General features: G+C 62.8%; 2 protein-coding genes across 2 annotated transcripts; both read right to left on the minus strand.

The window, feature by feature from the left end:
• Positions 1-5,631: 5,631 nt before the first annotated feature.
• Positions 5,632-8,716, minus strand: LOC102052757 (inhibin beta C chain-like). The gene is made up of 2 exons (XM_055696792.1): positions 8,338-8,716; positions 5,632-7,483 (listed from the first exon to the last, which is right to left on the minus strand). Exons 1-2 carry the CDS (start codon positions 8,636-8,638, stop codon positions 6,723-6,725), a joined length of 1,062 nt encoding a protein of 353 aa, XP_055552767.1. The 5' UTR covers positions 8,639-8,716; the 3' UTR covers positions 5,632-6,722.
• A 6,921-nt stretch (positions 8,717-15,637) lies between these two features.
• Positions 15,638-19,101, minus strand: LOC102052930 (inhibin beta C chain-like). The gene is made up of 2 exons (XM_005435748.3): positions 18,576-19,101; positions 15,638-16,994 (listed from the first exon to the last, which is right to left on the minus strand). The coding sequence occupies exons 1-2, from the start codon at positions 18,919-18,921 to the stop codon at positions 16,252-16,254; spliced, it is 1,089 nt and encodes a 362-aa protein (XP_005435805.2). The 5' UTR covers positions 18,922-19,101; the 3' UTR covers positions 15,638-16,251.
• Positions 19,102-19,772: the final 671 nt, after the last annotated feature.

Below are 19,772 nucleotides of genomic sequence, written 5' to 3' on the forward strand. Positions count from 1 at the left end.
CGGGCAGAGGTGGGGGCACACGTGCGTGAGCACAGACACGGGGCGCGGGCAGCGGCCACGCGCACGGAGACCCCTGCACACCCGGCGTGCATCGTGCGTGGAAGCAGGCGCACGGGCATCATCGGTGCACATGTAAACAGCCACGCGCATGCACACACACGCACGCGCCCCACATGCACCTGTGTGTGGAGCACGAGCACCAGATGACAAGGGACGTGCAGCCACCAGCCAAGGTGCCTCGCACCCAGCACAGGGACCGAGGGGCCTGCACCCGCCATCGCCCCGGCAGGGGGAGGCCAAGGCTGCCAGGGCAGGTGTCCAGGGGCAGCTGAGGAGACATCGCAGGGCTGACACCTCCCAGCAGGGGCCCAGCACCCCACACCGCCCAGACGCCGCAGGGGGTCTGGCCAAGCCTGTGCCTCGGGCATTGCTGAGCAGAGCCCACCCACCCCAGGACTGGGACCGGAGGGAGCACCCAGCAAGAGGGACCCCATCTCCCTCGAGAGACCCCTGGCAGGGACGCAGGGGGTTGGTGGCTTCAGCCAGTCCTTCTGCCCAGGGCGCTGCTGAGGAACCCCCGAGCTGGTGTGTGGTTTGGGGGGGGGGTGTGTGCTGCTGCCGGGAGAGGGGATTGCCACCAACAGGGAACTCAGAACGTCGCCCCTGGTCTGGAAGGGCCACGTGGAGTGGTCTTGCAGGAGCTGGTGGCCCTGACACTGTGGGGCGGGATTCTGCCACCTGGGTCCCCACCTTTCCCCGGGGCACTGCTGCCACACGGGTGGGAGCGCAGCCGGCTGGGGGGAGTCAACGCCAGCAGCGAACCACGAATCCCCCTGGGACACCCCAGGGTGCCCAGAACCCCCCTCCCCCCCAACATCCCGTCAGGTCCCCGGCCAGACCCCACACGTGCTGCCAGCGCGCCGGGGACAGGGGCTGTGGGAGTGGGGTGTGGGGCCGGGGGCTGTGGGACCAGGGGAGTGCGGGGCCGGGCCCCCGGACCGGGGGTGCAGGACTTGGGGGTGCGGGGACGCGGCGGTCCGCGGCGGTCCGCGGAGCAGCGCCCCCTGGTGGCCACGGGCGGAGCCGCCTCCCCGCCGCACGCGCTCCCAGCCGGGCGCCGGCTCGGCCCCGGGGTCCGGTGGGGCCGCGCTCCCCCTCGCCCCACGGGCCGGTCGGGCCCTTCCCCCGCGCCGCGGGCCCGGGCATGGAGGGGACATCACTGTCCTCGCACCGCCCTCCCTTGAACCCACGGGGAGACCGCAGGGGTTTGGGTGCTGCCTCCTCACAAGAGAGCTGGAGCAGGGGGGGCTCCCTGGCCCCGGCGGGGAGGGCGCCAGCCTGGGGGCTGCTGTGGCCCCTGCGTGGAAGTGCACAGGGTTCTGCGAGTGGGGCAGCGGGGCTGGGGGCTCTTCCTCCAGCCAGGGACACGCACCCATCTTCACCCCCTTTGCAAGGCCGGAGCCGGGGTGCTCCCAGGCCTGCTGTGCCCCCTCACCACCCTGCCCACCAGGTCCCACCGCAATGGGGCAGTCAGACAGAGGTGAGGACCGGGTCTTTCTCCCCAGGGCAGCTGCAACCCATGTGTCTGCCCAAGGAGCCAGAGGTGCTGGGCACAAGCCACCCCTAGGGTGATCTTGCCCGCCATGGGCATGCTCTGCAGCCCCTTCCTTCCCTCTAAACTAGCCCTCCCTTTGCATGTGATCCCATTCAGCTGCTTAAGGAGATGAGCCCTCTCATTTCCACCTGGAAATCATCCTGCCTCCCCATCCTGCAAGCCACTGAGGCATCCAGCAATCCTCCTGGGGCTGCCCTGATGGGTTCCCCTGATGCCTCCTTGTTCAGCCACAATGTCTGTGGCTCAGAAAGCTTTCTCCCACCCCGAAAGCTTCCCTGGCTGCTTGCCCCTTGGCCCATAGCCTGACTGCTGTCCCAGCAGTTTTCCTAGCCATCTCACCACCTCCTACCTTTAGCCTCCTACTTGCCACCTAGATGTTTCTCCACTCCATCAACTGTTCCAGGGCTACCAGTGGTGGAGGTGGCGAGGATAGCAAGCACTGCAGGGCCTGAGACCATCTCAAGGGCCTGACAGTGATTGTCATTTGCATACAGCCTGGTGCCCCTCAGCTGCCACCACAGCTGTACATCCCTGTGAGGGTAAAGTCAAGTCCTGTGTTGCGTTTGTATCATTGTACAGAAGGCAAGCAGAGCACTGGGGCTGTAGCAGCTCTGGAAGCGGATTGCAAAGCATTCTGGTCCCTTCCCCAAATGGGTCCTATACTCCAGTCTGCACAGCCAGTCCCCCTTCCCTGGAACAGCCTAGCCTCACCCAGCTCACAGGGTCTGCAGGTAGCCAGGTCCTGTCACATGTGAAGGGAAAGCAGGGCAGTGGCAGTACCTGCACTGAGGGAAGCAGGAGGCAATGAGGGTGTCCGAGCGAGAACAGAAGATGAGGCCTGGGAGCTCCAGGGGTGGGAGGGGCGGGGGGTTAAAGGAAATTTCTCACCCAGCAGCACTGCTTTTCCTTGTTTGTTTTTACAATGAAGGTCAGTTCCCTACAGTGACTAAATGTAGGGGAAGAGCCAGTGTGGCCCCAGGTGCAAGCAGCTATTTCAGGGAAAGTGGCCTTTGCCCATTTGTACCTAGCCAGAACGTGACAGCATGTGTCAATGCCAACAGGGCACAGTGGGGAGGCAGGATGACCTCCCCAAGACCTACTTAGGCCTGGGGACCCTGCTCTCTCCTGCAGCTCTGTCCCTGCCCCATTTTCCCTAGTCCTCGCTCCCTGACTTCTGGGAAAGGGAATCTGAAGCCACGAACCCCCTGCCTGGGCAGCCCACGAAGGAGCCCTGAGCCCGAGACTGTGGCCTCCCAGACCCTTGCAGCCCTGAGCAGACAGGGCAGCAGGACCACCAGGGCTGGAGTGGGGCTGGACCAGGAGTAGGGCTTAGCAAAGGGCTGTTCCTGGGGGCTCCTGTGGGACGAGAGCCTGCTAGGAGGGAGCTCATGCCCCACCTTGTGCATGCCCACCTCCCCAGGTGACCCCAGACACACTTTTTGTGGGGGCATGCACATTCTCACCCTGCCCTGGTGCTCAGCTGCTCCCAGCTCCCAGTGGCGCCACCCTGCTCTCTAGGATGCTGCTGCACGTCTAGTATGAGCTTCAAAGGTGACGGGAGCTGCGCCACACATCTAGCCTGACCTCCGAGCCTCTTAGCAGGATTACCCCCACTGTGGGCGCTCTGCCTTCCTTGGCATTAGCCTGTCCTCCCAGTGCCCCTGTGTGCCATCATGCACTGCAGGTGTCCAGTGCACCACAGGAGCTGCTTTACGGCGCCACAGGTCTGGGAAACACCATCTCCACAGATGTGCGGGACCCCCAGAGCAGGGGGACAACATGGGGTGTAATCCCATACTGTAATGTGTGAGAGAGATTTCAGGAGGCAGCTCAGCTCCTGGCCGTGGCCGTGGCCTGCCAAAGACTGTTCCCTGCCTCCGTTCCTGTCCCCACTGCCCCAGCCTGAGTCTCATTCCTTTCCCTGCCAGCCACCCCCAACCCAGCGACAGGTGGGGAGGTGTCTGTACCCTGGCGAGGCCCCAGCACACAGGGTAGGGGGGCGGCACAGTTCCCCCATCCTTCACAGGAGGGGAGAACAGTGAGCTGTGTCCTGGGATGCCCCCTGGGCCGCTGCAGTGGATCCAGTCCCACAGCTTCAGCCCCAAGGCAGGGCCAAGGTAGCGGGCGCAGGTGAGAGGGGTTGCCTGCCTGCCCGTTTTGTAAGAGGCATAAGCGGCTCAGCAGATTTACCCCTGAGTGTGACCTCAGCTAAGCTGCTGGGAAAGGCCAGCCTGGGTACCAGGCACAGTGTGGGGCCAACCCCACTGCCCGCACCGCCATAGACCAGCCAGGCCTCCCTCCCAGGGTCTGGGGACTTGTCCCAAGACCACCCACCTCTTCCCAAGGGGCCATCTGCATGGCCAGACAGGCCCAGGTCCATTTTGCCACCAGCTTTGAGTCCCCTGGGCGCAAACAATGCTTGGGCAGTTCCCCCTGCAACAGCTCTCAACCTCCGGACCCCCAGCCCTGCCACATCCCCTGCCCCACGGTTAATCTTGGCCTCCTGTTTAGGAAAGTTAAATTGGCTCAGAGCAGGGCCAGATGATCACCCAGATTAAAGACTTAACATTACCACCACAGCCAGCTCAGCATCTTGGCTCTGGGCTGGTGGGTCAGCGTGTCAGTGTGTCAGTGAGTCAGCACATCACGCACACGCATGTGGACAACCTCCCACACACACACATGGAAACATACATTCACTGCAACAGGGAAGATGCTGCATTGTTGGCAAAGGAAAACACGGTATCTGGTGTCTTTGTGGGATACCTCCCTGCCTGCCCCACCTCCCCCAGTTGCATTGGCTAGACAAGAGTGCCAACGCGGGGGAGAGTAGGAGCAGGGCGACTATAAAGACACTGTGCACATCCCTGTGCATTTACCTGAAATCCACAGCTGCAACTCCCGGCATGTGTATGGCAACACACACTCTGGGGGGCACAGACACGGACAAGGTGTCCTGTTGTGTCAGCAACGCACGTGCTGGGGCTGTGCGAGTGCCCAGAAGGCTGACACATCCTGCAGGCTGTTCCCCACAGGCGGAGATATTTTGGGGAGCGTGGGTGATGGCCACGCTGCCCCTGCCACGTGGGGGGATGCCCTCTGTGGCGGCCTGATGAAAGCTGCCCTTTGTCCACTTGCAGGGTGCAGCACAGGGCCAAGCTGGGAAAGCAAGTGGGTTTGTCCCCAGATAAAACAGCCCCAAACTGAGCTTTGAGCAGATGCTTGCGCAACAAGGACCCAGGCCAGCCATGTGGGATCTCAGAGGGATGAGCAGGGGGCATTGCCTCCAACTCCAGAAGAATCTCACCCCAAATTACACAGGCGATTCCCCATCACCCACCACCTCATTCATTGCCAGAGTCTGTGGGGTTGAGGCTGGGGTCATCAGGTGGTGTTTAGGGGAGCATATGAGAGAGGATTAGGGAGATCAGCGAGACATGATTAGGGTATAATCTGGCATTTGCAGTAGGGGCACAGCCTTTGGGGGTGGGCTCTGGCTCACTGTTCGAGATCACCCACCTGGGGCCAGAGCCCCTAGAGCTGTGCTATTTTGAGCTCCATTTGGGAACTGATCCAGGTGGAGAACAGCATCTTCACAGAACAGCTATGCCCCCCAGCCATGCCTGCCCTGCTGGGAAACAGCTTCTTTGATGCTCATATTATGGGCCACCCCGCTCCAGCCCCCAGTGAGGTAGTACCCAGCTCCCAGCCCAATCCCTGGGTTGCCCATCCATAGGGAAGAGCCCCCTGTATAGCCCTACTCGCACAGGGTCTCAGCGTGCAACACCCCACAGCACCCAGGGACCCCCAGAAACACCGCAGCTCCCCGACCCCCCGGCAGAGCAGTCCTGCCCGCAGCTGCTAATGGCTTGCTGCTCCAGCCCCAGAGCCCAGCATCCTCCCAGCCAGAGCCCGAGGGGCCTGGGCCAGGAGTAGGACCTTCTGGCCCCAAGCAGGACCATTTCCCCCACCCCATCCACACAGGCAGTGCCAGGAGAAAGCAATCAGAGCCTGGATTTTGCATTTCCACCCATTTATTGGCAAAGCCACACCAAAGTATTAAAATAAATTAAAAACACAGGTCATGTGTGTGCATTGCATACATGAGTATCAGGAAGGCAGAGGCAGAGTGAGATCTTCAGTAGAGAGGTGGGTAGACAGGACGGAGCACCAGGGAGTCCCAAGAGCTGCAGAAACCTCTACCATAAGAGTAGTAATAGCTGCAAAGTTAGAGGTACAAAAAAATCTGTACCTTTAGTATGGTCTTAAAGGCAAATTCTGAGTCAGACCTCCTTGTAAGGAGGCACCGGGCTGGAAGAGAGCTGACTGCTGGGATGGGCAGCAGGGAAGAAAAGCACAAAACCCAGGGCAATGAAAGGGGAAATACACAGGACCTGGCCAGGAAGCAAAATCATCCTCCACAGCTCCATGCTCTCCTGGAAACAGAGGGCTGTGCCTAGTCATTGCGGTTTTCAGGCTCTCGACAGTCATACCCTTCATCCACATCTTCCAGGCCTGTTATTTGTGCCTCATTCCATCTGTTCCCAACAATAGGTCCAGATTTGATGCAGGAAGATTTGTTGCACTAGGGGAGAAAAGCAGGACTGGCTCTTGTTCTCCAGTTTCACAGCTGGAGGAAACGGACCCATTCCTGCATCCCACTCTGCTCTCAAGGAGGCCGAGTCCCAAATTGTCACCAGACACTCTGAATGTGAACAAAGCAGGGCTGCCTCACCCCACACAGAGGGGAAACACGACCACCAGAAACGTGGTATCAGCTTGGGACCAGAGGGATGCTGCCACTCAGGGCAGGGATGCCCAGAGTCACCAACCACCCACAGCTCAGATTCAGGCAGTCTGATGTGGCCTTGGCTCTGCCCCGTGTGTCCTCAGCGACGCCTGCCCCAAGTGCTCTTCTCTGGAGACAAACCCTGCTCCCTCTGATGACACCCTCTCCCTCCCTCACTCCCACCCTTTCCGAAGGATCCGTTGCACCACAGTCTGACTCCAGCTCAAGGGAGCTCTCCAGCTCTTCCCTCCACCCCCCACCGACCCCCCAGATAAACAGCCCTGGAGAATGGGGGCACCCAGCACAGCTCCCCCAACCCTAGCTACAGCCACAGGCATCAACAATCATGTCAGGGATATCAGTCTTGACAATGTTGCTATTGCGATCAAAGTAAAGGACAGAGAGTGGCCGGCGTCGTGTGGGCACACAGCAAGAGTGCCCTGATGCCTGGATGTTGTTAGCTTTGACAAGGTTGAAGACAGCTGTGTGGAAAGAAGAGGCCATCCCGGGGCTGCCTGCCACATGTAGAGGGCACTGGCCCACACAGTAGTTTATCTGGTAGCCCTCAGGCTTAATGATCCAGTCGTTCCAACCAATGTCACGGAAATCCACATAGTAGTCCTTGCGGCAGCAGAGGTTGGAGTTCTGGCTGCAGCGGAGGCTGCGCTTGGCCACATGGTGCCCTGTCTCCCGTACCCTTGCCTTGGCCACCAGGAAGGGCTGGTGGGACCAGCTGGCATTGGCTATTGCCATAATATCACCCTCATCCCCATGGCTTTCCAGTTCCAGCCGCAAGGTCCTGTGCTCTCCCCCAAAGAAACTCTGCAGGGCAGGCATGAGGGTGAAGGCACGCCAGCCACTGCCCTTAGCGCTCAGGCGCCTCTCACTCAGCAGCGTGCGATTGCCCCCCACCAAATCGCCTTCCCCACCAGCAAGGAAGATTCTCAGGGTGAGGCTGGCTACCAGGTCTCGGGGGACTCGAAGGTAGAGCCAAAGCTGAGCCTGCAGGATATGAACGTCCTGGTCTTGTGTACGGCTGAACTGGAACTGCAGCCGCAAGCCAGAGGGAGATGTGGGTTCTGAGGGGAGAAAAGGATGAGATGAATGCTACAGGATGCTAGGGAAGGTGAGGCTGCACTACCTTCCTGCACATGGAGCCCAATCTCTTTCAGCTTCCTCTCAGGAAAGACCTACAAACTTCCCTCCCTCCACAGAGCCCTCAGTCTGTCCCCCTCCCTTCCATGGAATGCTACCCAAAGCGAGGTGGAGCTGGAACGGGGGACTGTCCCACCCTGCCTGGTGGAACGGGCACAGAACAGGGCAGGGAGCACCTGCTGTCACCTGGCTTGCCTAGCCCTTTCCCTTTGCTGCACCCTGTGAGGCTGGAGAGTATTTCCAGCCTGCACCCACCCTGCCTCCCCCTCCCCTGCAAACTAGCCCTTGCAGCTCCCAGGTCCAGCTACTGCGAGCCCCAGGCACCCAGGGCTGCCCCCATCCTTCCTGCAGGCACCGCAGCACTTCAGGTGGGGGGGGCTCAACTGGCCAATGCCGAAAGAGGGGCCACCTCTCCTCCAGAGCTGAGCCTTCCAGCATCAGCAGCACCCGGAGGTCACCAGTGTGCAGCAAGTGCATTAATTAATGATTTAATCACCGTCCTCGCGGCTCCAGGCACCTTCAGCCCGCTGGGAGAAGGGGATGGCCAAGGCCCTGGGGGTGCTGCAGCACCCCGGGGTTCAGGGGCTGCACATCCTCACGGGTACCACAGCCCAGGGCAGGCAGACCCTACCCCAGGGGCTAGCACGACGGCAGCTCGCCCGGGGTCTCCCGCGGTCCAGCACCGGGCACAGCCCAATTCACCGGGACCCCGGCCGTCGGGGGCCGCGTGGGTGACCACGGGGCTCGCGGCCGGCCGCTGGCGTTCCCACGCACCCACCTGGCTCCGCGAAGCTGATGATCTCGTAGCCCTGCTCGACCTCGTCGTCGGGGCCCCGGCGGGCACCGCCCGCCTGCAGCCGCCGCAGGGCGCGGGCTACGGCAGCGCGGGGCACGGCGTGGGCGAGCCGGGGCCGCTCACGGAGCCGCAGCTTCTCCAGCAGCTGCCGCTTGGCCGCCTCCTCCAGCAGCCGCCGCTCCGCGCCCCCCGCGCAGGCCGAGCAGCGCGGCTCCGCCGCCGCGCACAGCACCGCCGCCGCCGCCACCAGCAGCAGCCACGGGCCCGCGCCGCGCGCCGCCATCGGCACCGACGGGACGCACCGGGCCGGCACCGGGAGCAGCGCGGCCCGCCCGCCCGCTTTGGGCACCTGCGGCCGGGGGCGGGCCCGGCGCCCCCCCGCTATTGGCCGGCTCACCTGCCTGTCCCGTCCCGTCGGGCCGCGGCCGGGGCCGGGGCGGGGGATTACCGGGATTAGCCCCCCCCCGCAGCGGGGGCGGGTGGCAGACGGCGGCGTCCCGCTGTCGCGGGGGAGGGGGCTCCCACAAGCAGCCGGGCGCAGTCGTCGACCCCCGTTCCCAGCTCCGTGCGAGGCCGTCGGGTCCCCGCGGGAGGGGTTATCGAGCGGGGCTGCGCATCTGCATCCAGCCCCGGCCCGGCCCGCGGAGGGCACTGTGGGGGCTATGCGCGAGTGGGGGGGGGGGGGGGGGGGGCGCACACGGGAGTCTGTGCATAGGAGGGTTCGTAGGGGCGTGCACAAATAGTGCGACATGCAGAGGTGTGTGCCCAAGGGACTTGCACACGTGTGTGTGCATGGGCTCTGCCCGCCTGCAGCTCACCTCAGCATCTGCCCAGGGGTGCGGAGGGACCCAGGTACCGTGGAGGATGCAGGGCACTGAGCACCTCTGCCTGGTCCAAAACCCTCAGGAAGCAAAGGGCTGGGGCAAATCCTGGCTGGGTGCAAGGGGCGATCCCAGAGCACCCTGCCGGATGGATCCCGGCCTCACCTGCCTGCCCACCGAGCCTACAGTCTGGCCCCCGCAGTGCCACTGCCCCCCGGGCACCCCCTTCGCCATCCCAGCAGGGCCAGTCTCATTTGTTGCTGACAGAGGACCCAGTAGGGATCAGGGGCAGTGACCAGGGTGACCCCTGCAGCCCCCTGGGGACTGTTCACGTCTCTGGGCTTTTGTCACTCCTACCATGTGATGAGTTTGGGGAGTCTCAGCCTTTGGACTGCCTGGTCCAGCATCACCCCCAGGCGGGGCTGAGCAGGGCCAGCGAAGGTGTATACTATGCCCTCTCGTCCCCACAAATTAAAATGGATGTTTGTATGTACTGAGCGCTCATGAAGTGGCAGCCAGTGTCACGTCAACTTGAAGATGTTCTTTGGATGCTTGGCCCCATATGCCACACTTAGAGCAGGGCGCACAGTCTGAGCCAGGGCATGGTCCTGTAGAAATCTCTCCAAAGTGGCGCAAGGCGCCACGTTGTTGGGAGAGCAGGAGAAAGCACAGTGCTCTTGTGCCAGAGCAGGGAACCCACTGAGTGCGGTGGGAACCTGAAGCCCAGCCAGCCCTTCAGGCACGTCCTGTGCCCACCATGCCATGCAGCGCTGACTCCAAGGTCTTGACCACAAGGAGCGCCTGCCTCTGGCCAACCACAAAGGTGACATGTAAATAGAGTGGGCTGTCTGGGAAAAAGCACCCACCAGAGATGATGCAACCACAATGCAAGGGGCAAAGTTCTCAGCTGGCTGGGCCTGCTGGCAGCTCCCAGAATAGCCCAGGAATGTCAACAGGGAGGAAAGAGTGGGCACAGCCTGGCCTGGGAGCACAGCTCCCACAGGGGCTGTGAGCCCCAGCTGCAGGCAGTGCTGCCTGGGCACCAGCAGGACTGAGCAGATGGCACTTTCATCCAGGCACAGGTGCACGGTGCATGCTCACAGTGCACACGCCCTCACTTGCACAGATGCTCAGTGGTACACACACATCTGCACACTCCCTTGCAAACTCATGTTCAGTCCCTCATCTCAAATATTTGGTTACATGTTCTGTTTAAGGACATGCCCACACATGCACCGCATGCCCATTCCCCGGCTTTTTATTCCATGTTCCCGTACTGGAAGTGGAGCGTTTCCCTTCTGGCTCTCGGAGCAGGTTAAATTCCCCACGGGGCAGGGCTGCTCCCGCCTTCAATCCAAGGAGGGAGCCAGGTCCCCCTGCCTGACACTCTCCCCACAATGCAGCAAGCTGGAGGGAGTCTGAAGCTGCATCACTGAGTGGCACGGGCCCAGGTACCAGGCCAGGGGGGGTCTTCAAAACCCCCATTTCACCACCACCTCCTGACAGCCACACCACAGCTTCACACATGCAGGAAAGGGAAACAGTCATGATGCTGTGCTGAATTCCTCTTTCCCTGCTGGATCCACAGAACCAGGATCAGGGCTGCAGCACAGCATGAAACAGGAGGCAGGCAAAAAGGGTGAATTACTTTAACCCACCACCCTTTCCAGGCAGGGGGGCAGGGTCTCCCCAAAGAGATTAATCCCTTTGAACCTGCCTGGATCCTTCTGCACTGGCTAGCAACCCACAGCTGCCCCCATGAACCCCCATTTCACCTCCAGCTTAGCAAGAGCATCCTATCTGCCCGTCCCCTTGCACCGCAGCTGCACACCGCCCGCCCACTACTCTGCCCCAGCAGATCTAGGGCAGGGGTCAGCGTGGAGCTGTGAGTGGTTCTTGCACCCATTGCATAAGTGTGTTGTTGATTAAGCAGTTCCCAGAAAGCAAAGCCCAGAGACTGGCCTGACCAAAATACCCCCCTGGGTCCCCCCAGGCCCGCCACTTGCTGCACACATGGCTTCTGGGCCTCTGACCTCGTGTCCGGTGGGGCAAGTGTGGCACCTGACGACCTAACCTAGAGGTGCCAACGAACCGGATTAAGCAGGGACCCCCCCAAGAGCTCATGCACCAGCACGTGAGCACGGCTCCTGCCAGAACACCTGTTTCTGCAGGGCTCTGCTGCCCATGGCAGCCAAGAAGTGCGAAAGCAGCCGGGACCCCAGCCCGGGGGGCCACGGCACGGGCCAGCCTCTGGCGCTGAGAAGCTTCGTCCCCACAGGCCCCTCTTCCCTGGAGCAAGCACAGACTGGAGGGGTGCCCGGGGGGGCTCAGGGGAACAGCATGGCCGGGCTGGAGCCAGTGCCAAAGCCCCCCGTGGTGGCAATGCCGGGGGCAGCCCGTGCCCCTGGGCCGGGGGCCCAGCACGGAGAGGGAGGCCGGGTGGAGGGCTGGCGGGGCCGGGCAGCCGGGGGCAGGCCGTGGGAAGGGAACGCAGCCAGGGCTCAGGGCCAGGGGGGGAAGGTCGGTGGCCCCGCTTCCCTCGGCGACCGAGCTCCTCACCCCGCTGCGGCCGGCCGAGCTGCCCGCCCCGCGCCCGCCACGGGAAGAGGGGCGAAGGGGCAGCCGCCTCAGCGCCCTGCCGACAGCCCTGGCGCGTTCCCACAGCCCCGGCCCGGCCCCGCTCCCCCGGCGCGTTCCCGCAGCCCCGGCGCGTTCCCGCTCCCCCGGCGCGTTCCTGCAGCCCCGGCGGGTTCCCGCTCCCCCGGCGCGTTCCCGCTGCCCCAGTGCGCTCCTGCAGTCCCAGCGCGTTCCCGCTCCCCCGGCGCATTCCCGCTCCCCCGGCGCGTTCCTGCAGTCCCAGCGCGTTCCCGCTCCCCCGGCGCGTTCCCGCTCCCCCGGCGCGTTCCTGCAGCCCCAGCGCGTTCCCGCTCCCCCGGCGCGTTCCCGCTGCCCCGGAGCGGCCCCGAGCGGCGGTGCCGCTGTCGACCCGCGGGCGCCGCCTGGCGGCGCAGTACGAAACCGCTCCCGGTCCGGCGGGCTGCTCTGGGGCCGCGCAGCTCCGCCGTGGGACGGCCCCTCGGGCTGGGGCGATCAGCGCCTGCGGTGCTGCCGGCGGCCCCCGCACGGGCGCTCAGCGGGGGCTGGCAGGGGGTCCTGGCACCCCGCGCCAGCCGAGCCGAGGATGCCCGGTGCCTCTGAGCCGGAGGCTGCTGGCTGGAAACTGCCCCTGGAGCTGAAAATTAAAAATTAAACCTTTTCAAGGCAACAGCGGGGGCTTTCAGGAATTCCCACCCCTCCCCTGGGAGCCAGGCCCTGCCAAGGGACACCCTGGCACGGCGCGCGGGGACCTTTGCTTCAGCGCCTGTTGATCCTGGCAAAGGCTCCTTCCAGCAGCGGCCGCACATCTCTGTCCCCGGCCGGAGCGCAGCCAAGGGGACAGCACCGCGTGCAGCCCTGTGTCCCGTCTGTGTCACAGCCCGAGCACCGGGTCGAAGCCACCTGCACTGCATCTCCTGTGCTGGGCCAGGCTGGGGGGGCTGGGGGGGCTGGCTCTCTGCCAGGCTTACTGGTCCCAGCAGGACCAGTACAGCAGTATCTCATGGCAGCTGCCTGAGACATCCCCCCGAAGCCCCCTGAGTGAACAGGGGACCGCAGCAGGAGGGTGGTGTCACAGCAGGGGGAGAGGGGACATCGTCATGTGAAGGATGATCCCTTCCCTCTCTTTGCCCACCAGGGAAGGAGGAGCGGGTACCTGGTGGGAAGCTGCTCCCTGCCGCGCTCTGGTTTTCTGCTCTCCCTGAAGCACCTGGTGTGGTGCTCTGCCCCACGCTTGTACCGCGGCTACTGTCGTGGATGAGGGAGAAGACCTGCAAGATAAAGCAGGGCTGTGACGAAGCCACAGGGCCATAAATATGCAGCCCAGGCCACCACTGTGGGGGCTGAACAGCTACTTGCGTGTGCTGGGGGGCCCTACCTGCCATGGGCCCCCACCTTGTGCCAGCCCCACAGCAGGTGGGCAGAGCGGGGGTCTTTCCTGGCTGCGGGGATTACCCTTCCCTGATGGCACCCTCCTCACCCTGCGGTGTTCCCCGGCTGGGGGTGCCACTGTGGGATTCTTGAACCTCAGTCGCCCTTGCCCCATGCTGTGCATGGGGAGGGGGCTGCAGGCTGCACCCAGGTGTCCCATTTACCATGGGAGTGGGACAAGCCACATGTGTGGAGGGGAGAGCCCGTGTCCCTGTGTTGTGGGACCCTGGAACCTGCTCATCTGGGGAACCTCTGACCTGAAGGCACTGGAGAAGGCACGTTTTCAGGTGGTTGGCAAACCCGCAGGACAATGTGTTCTGCCCTAATCTCAGCTTTTGGGGACAGGGAGGGGCCTCAGAGCCCAGGACCCCTCTTTGAGGAGCTGCTGCTAACCCAGGCACCCCAAATCGGCAGGACCTTCATGTCTATCGGGATGCAGCTGCACTGTGGGGCTTGGGCTGGCTGTAAAAGGCAACATGGTGACAACTCCTAGGTCCAGGGTGGTCTGGGGTGGGAGATGCCCCCCACGCCTGTGCCTGAGAGCAGGGGGCAGTGTCCCCACAGGGCTGGCAGGCAGAGCCTGCTGTGTGTTCTGTGGTGTCCAGAGATGCGTGTGCAGCCCAGCAAAGGGCAGAGCCGGGGTCTGGGGAGCAGGTGGTGGAGCAAGGGGCAAGGCACCCATGCCCTGCAGGGGCTGTGCAGCAGCCACAGGCAGCCAGCCCCACTCTGCTCTGAGCCTGGTGAGGAACAGGGTAGAGCCTGGCAGGAGTGCGCGGGGCCGAGAAGAGCAACTGGGGGCATCCCAGCCCTGCTCAAGGGCTTGTGGCACCTACAGATGCCTCAGCTCAGGGTCCCTGGCATCTGCAGGGCCACAAGGCCCAGCCAACATCTCTGCCCCTTCACTTGGCCCCATTCTGCCCATGCCCGCTGCAGCATAGAGAGCTCAGCACTGGCCCCAGGAAAGCTGTTTGTTCAATAAATACAGACAGCGAAAAGAGGAGTTGGAAAAAGAAGGGAAAAAAAACAGAAAAAGCCAAACACCAAACCCTCTTTGGGTTTGCGCAAGTGACCTTGAGTCCCAGACAGTATTGATCCCCGAGTCTTCCACCTTGCCTGTGCAGCAGCTGGGTCAGCGGGAACCCTCCAGCTCTGAGTCCTAGAGGCACTGGTGCCTGGAATCCCGCATTTCAGCAGGGTGGGTGCTGCAACCTGATGGGGAGATGCAAGTCCCCATTCCAGCAAGGCTCGGAGGGAGCACCTGCCTCAGAACACATGCCATGTAGGCAAGCACTGTCTCCTGCTACTGGTTGTTCCATCCCCTGCTCAAGGTGTTGCAGGTCCTCAGGGGCACTGTGCATCCCGGCTCTGCTCCAGCCAGAGCTGCTCATGGTTCTGACCACCCCAGCCTGACCCTGGAGTGGGACAGCAGATGCAAAGCCATCCTTCAGGTCAGACAGGGAGAGGGCCTGACACCACCACCCTCCCTCCTCCCCTCTTCCCACCCGGTTCAGCTCTGTCTTCAGCCTCTGGGGTAGGGTCATCAGTGCTTCCAGGGTGGACCACAGGACTACAGCCACCCAGTTCCACCCCAGCCAGCTGCATGGACCTTGGGGGACTGCCCCAGGAGTTCCCCTCCTGAATGTCCCTCTCCCACCCCCAGCACCCTCTCCCCGCTTTCTCAGCCCTCACACATGGGATAACACGTGGGAAGCAGTGGAGAAACCCTAACATGGGGTTACGTAATGGGGCTGATGTGTCAGAGCTGCCCTTTGCCCCCAGCTCTCACGGCACTGACATATCCCGCTTTGCCACCAGGCAGGCTGGCGAGGGGCAGAGGAGGGGGCAGCTGCCCTGGGCCATGGGCCAGAGATTGGCTGAGAGGTTGTTCCGCAGTGAGGGAGCTGGGATGGGGTTGTAGGCAAGGGTGGGTGTCCTGGGCACCGTGGCTTTGGTGGTCTTGCCTGGCAGTCTCCATCTGCTATAAAAGGCAGAAGAGTTGCTCAGTTTTGTCCTGGCTTGGGACAAGAATAGCCAAATACAGATGATCTTGGTGGAATGGAAAATTTGGCTCAACTAAGGAATGGTGCCCTCTCCAGCAGGAATCAGAAGCCCCCTGTGTCCGGGGGCTCCCATACCATGCCCTAGATCTGGTTGAGACAAGGCAAGGGTTCTGCATCACCCTGGGAAAGGCAGCCAAGGTGCAGAGAGCACAAGAGCTGTGGGAGCCAGCAGTATTGCAGCCTTCGGGCACAATGTGTCCCGGCAGTGGATGCCCAGCCCTGTGGCCTGGGTTTTGTAAATAAGTCATTGGTTAGAAGATGACTGTGCTAAGGCACATCCACCACCCTGCACCTTGGGGAGAGGTGGAAGATGTGCTGGCTAATGACAGGGCATACATATGTGTACACATACATGTGCACATGCTGTGGCTGGGAGTCTTTTATTGAATACCAGATAGCTGGGAAGCTTGAAGAAGGAGACACTTTCCTCCCACTGGGATCGATTTCCCCTTCCTTACTCCACTCAATCTCACGTCCAGCTGAGGAGTGGGGCCCCGTGGACAGACCCCTCCCCTCTGGCCTAGCCATCCCCCAGCATCTTTTCAGCTTCTACCTCCCCCAGCAGCCTGAGGTGGCTGCTGCTGGGACCCGTTACCTGAAGAGCACATGTTCATGTTGCAGCACTGAGGGCTGCACCATGGCCTTGGACTGGGACCAGCAGCAGGGCGAGCCAGGGCTGCCCTCAGCCACTGGGCAGTCGTGCTCTGCAGAGTCCTGCATGTAGAAGGGTCTGGTGTCCATCAGGAGCCGGTCTCAGAGGCTATGGCTCATGGGCAGGGAGGAACCCATGGGCAGATCTGAAGGGGGAAAAGAGCCTTGTGGGAGGTGAGGGAGGAGAGGATTTACAGGTTCAGCATCACCCTTGACACTTCAGCCTCAGGAGGAGAAAACACAGCAGCTCGCCAGGTCTCACACTGCCAGAGAGGGGCTGGGAGGAGGGCAGCCCTGCGCAGCACAGGTCCTGCCCTCCTGCCTCCTCAGGCCGCCAGTCAGGTACAGCCACAGGCATCGACAATCATGTCGGGGATGTCGGTCTTGACGATGTTGCTGTCCCGGTCATAGTATAGCAGAGAGAGGGGGCGACGCTGTGTGGGCACGCAGCACGAGTCCACGGCTGCGTCTGCATTGTTGGCTTTGATGAGGTTGACAACAGCAGTGTGGAAGGAGGCGGCGAGGCCAGGGATGCCAGCCATGTGCAGGGGGCAGAGCCCCGCACAATAGTTCATGTGATATCCCTCCGGCTGGATGATCCAGTCCTCCCAGCCGATCTCCTTGAAGTCCACGAAGAATTCCTGGCGGCAGCACATCTGAGAGTCTCCACTGCAATCAATGCCACGCCGCTGGACCCGGTGGGGCGTCCTGGCCCGGGCCTGGGCTGCCACAAATGGCCAGTGAGAATCACTGTGGCCAGCCAGGAGGGGAGACCCCCAGTCCTCTGCCACCTCCAGCTCCACAGTGAGCCTCTGGCTGCCTCGAACGAAGAGGCTCTGGACAGCTCGGCTCACGTCTAGCGTGGCCCAGCCAGCCCTCTGCACCTCCATCTGTGTCTCACTGGCCATGGTCATGTTCAGCCCCGTCAGGTCTGGCTGCAAGAGTCTGACGGTGACAGGATGCGTCCCGGGGCCAGGGACTGCCCAGAAGAGGTAGAGGGTAGCGTGCAGAATCTCGGTGCTCCCAGCCAGCTCCTGGGCGAAGTGGAAATGCAGGCGAGCGCTGCGGGAGGTGGAGGACCCTGTGCACAGAGCCAAAAGCAGAGTCAGAAGGTGAAGAGAGGAGGGGGGCTCCCCCCAGCTGAGGGCCACTGAGTTGGAGCAAATGGGAGGTATATCCAAACCAGGGAGCAGGGTGCAGTACACACAGGGGTGCAGGGGTCCCCACTTCCCTGCACAGTTGCTGCTCCTCCTTCTTATGCTGCTCTGAAGCAGCAGCATCTGGGCCCGGTGCTGAATGCAGCAACCTGGCTTGGTTCCACCTCCTCTGGCCTGATAGCACCCTTGTCAGTGAAGGTGCTGGAGGATTTTGGAGTAGGTTAGTTGGCTCCGTCAACCAGCTTTGGGTTTAAGGCAGTCACGCTGATTTGCACCTCCAGGGTTACCTCTGCTCTCCATGGCTGGAACCACTGCCTGAAATTGCTCCAGCACATCCCACCCTTGTTGCTGCTGAGGCTGCAGAGCTGCCTCTTCTCCTCATGAAGGAAGGAGACAGGGACCTCAGCCGACAGGGACCATGAGAGCAGTGCTGGGCTCCCTGGCACAGCTCTGCCCGTGAGGACACAACCCTCCTCCTCTGTGGTCTGGCACAGCGCAGTGGGGCTCAGACTAGGCTCAGCCCCGTGGCTCATACCGGCTCTTCTGCTTCTAGCAGATGCTCCACCAAGCCAGGAGACAACTCCCCATTGTCCTCATGTACAGGGACGCAATGTGCAGCAGAGGAGCATTGTTCCCAGAGGTCTTGGAAGACATGGCAAGCCCTTGCTATGCCACAGCAGCCATGCAAAGGGGAGTGTGTGCCCCCTCCACCTCAACAAGCAGCAGCTTGGGCTGGGCAAAGCACGGGTGCGGAAGGATGCTCTGCAGGACGGAGCAGTGATTCTGCTTCCTTCCAAAGAAGGCTGCATTTGCCTGGGGGAAGTGGGGGGATACAGGACCCTGCTTTTCCAGTGTTACTTGTCAGGAAGCCTGAGCAGTTTGGGGGAGCCCTCTTCTCCCTGGAACGCAGCTGGTTCTGGAGTGAAATGTGGCTGCTCAATGTTTTGGGTAGGAAGTGGAGATGTAGCTGAGTGCAGGGAGCAGATGGGCTTTGAGGGACCTCAGTGCGCACACTGCGAGCTGATAGGGAATCTAGGCTTAAAACTGTGTTTTGGAAAACACGGTCATCTGACCCCTCTACCTCTAGCACAAGTGGGGAGGGTTCAATAGAAATGGGCAGCAAATTCAGGTGGTGTGGCAGTCCGTCCCTGCTCCTGCACCCATCTCCTCATCCCAGCATGTCCCATATGTAAATAAGAGGAGCTCCAGAGACTCATTAGTGCTTCCACTGCCCCGTGGCAAGGGGAGGCTGGTTGACGTAAGCTCGGGACATGGATACAGAGCCTCTCATTGCCAGTCCTTCCAGCAGCAGTGTGCCCACCGGCCTGTTGCATAGCTTGGCATTGCTTGCAGGAGCGTGATGCCCCTGTGCAGAGCCTTCAAAGTACCTGTGCAAAGGGGGAAACCTCTTACCACCTCCCCACAAGCAAGACCTTCCTTCCCTTGGTGCCCCCCACCTCAGGGCCCAGCCCACGGTGCCCATGGAATGTGGGCTCTGTACACACCTGACTCAGCAAAGCTCAAGATCTCGTATTCCTGCAGACCCAACCCAAGACGCAGGTGTGGGTCGCTGCCACCACGGGGCATCCCTGGGGAGAAGGCCATGTCCACGCGCTGCGCATGCATCCTGCGGAGAGCGGTCAGCAGGACCCCCTTGGAGGTGGGCTGGGTGATGTTGGGCCTGTCTGGCAAGCGGAGCTTGGAGAGGATGCTCTGCTTTGCTAGTGCGATGAGGACGTCCCGCTGCGTGGTGGGGGTCAGGGCCGCCAGCCCGCAGGCTGGGCACCACACTCCCTCGGGAGCCGCCATCCTCAGAAGGCTCAAAAGCAGGAATGCCACCGCGGCTGTCATCTCCGTGCTAGGAGGTGACAGCTTGGGGGTCTCACAGTGTTCCTCCGACTGTCCGCTAAGCCAAAGAAGGCAAAGCGGGGCAGCAGCGGTGCCGCCGGAGAGCGGAGCGCGGCGGCGGGATGGTGGTGCCGGAGCCGGGAGCACCGAGCGGGGAAGGGCTCGTTCCCCTGACGTGGCCACAAATATTGGCTGATCGCGGGCGAGATAAACGCCCCCCCCCCCCCCCCCCCCCGCCGCCGCCGTGATCCCGCGGGAGCCTCTCCCGCCACGGGGCAGCCGCTTGCGCGGCTCGTTCCGGGTTAAGGTGGACCCGGACGGGTGACGCTCCCGGTCGGGGGGCTCGGAGCTCGGCTGCCCCCTCGGCAGGGGCTGCGCGGGTGCTGGGGCTCGGCTCCGGGCAACCTGCTCCGGCCGAGGGAGAACACCCCGGTCCCACCCCGTCGCCCACCCCAGGCAGATGGCAGGGGGTCCCCGCGCACGGCGTGGGGCGACGGGGAGGGGTGCCCGTGGCACAGTGTGGACCCCCCCTTGGCGCGGTGCAGCGAACCCCCGGGGGGCGGGAGGCGGACCCCGGCCACGGCCGGCGTCATGCGGTCGGGGGGGCGGGGCCACGGTGTGACGACTGGCTCCGCCCCCGGTCTAGCTCCGTCCCCGCCGGGAGGCCGCAACTCTGCTGCCCGCCGCGCCCTCCGCCGCGCCAGGGGGCGCTGTCGCCGCCCGCCCGCCTCCCACGGCGCCGCGTCCTGCAGGTTGCTACGACAACGGGCGCGCGGCGGGCGCGGGAAAGAGACGCGATGCGCACGGAGCGGTGACGCAGCGCGCACGCCCGGCGGGGGAGGGGCCCACCGCTT

This window comes from Falco cherrug, chromosome 19 (genome assembly GCF_023634085.1).
Source record: "Falco cherrug isolate bFalChe1 chromosome 19, bFalChe1.pri, whole genome shotgun sequence".
Taxonomy (NCBI): Eukaryota; Metazoa; Chordata; class Aves; order Falconiformes; family Falconidae; genus Falco; species Falco cherrug.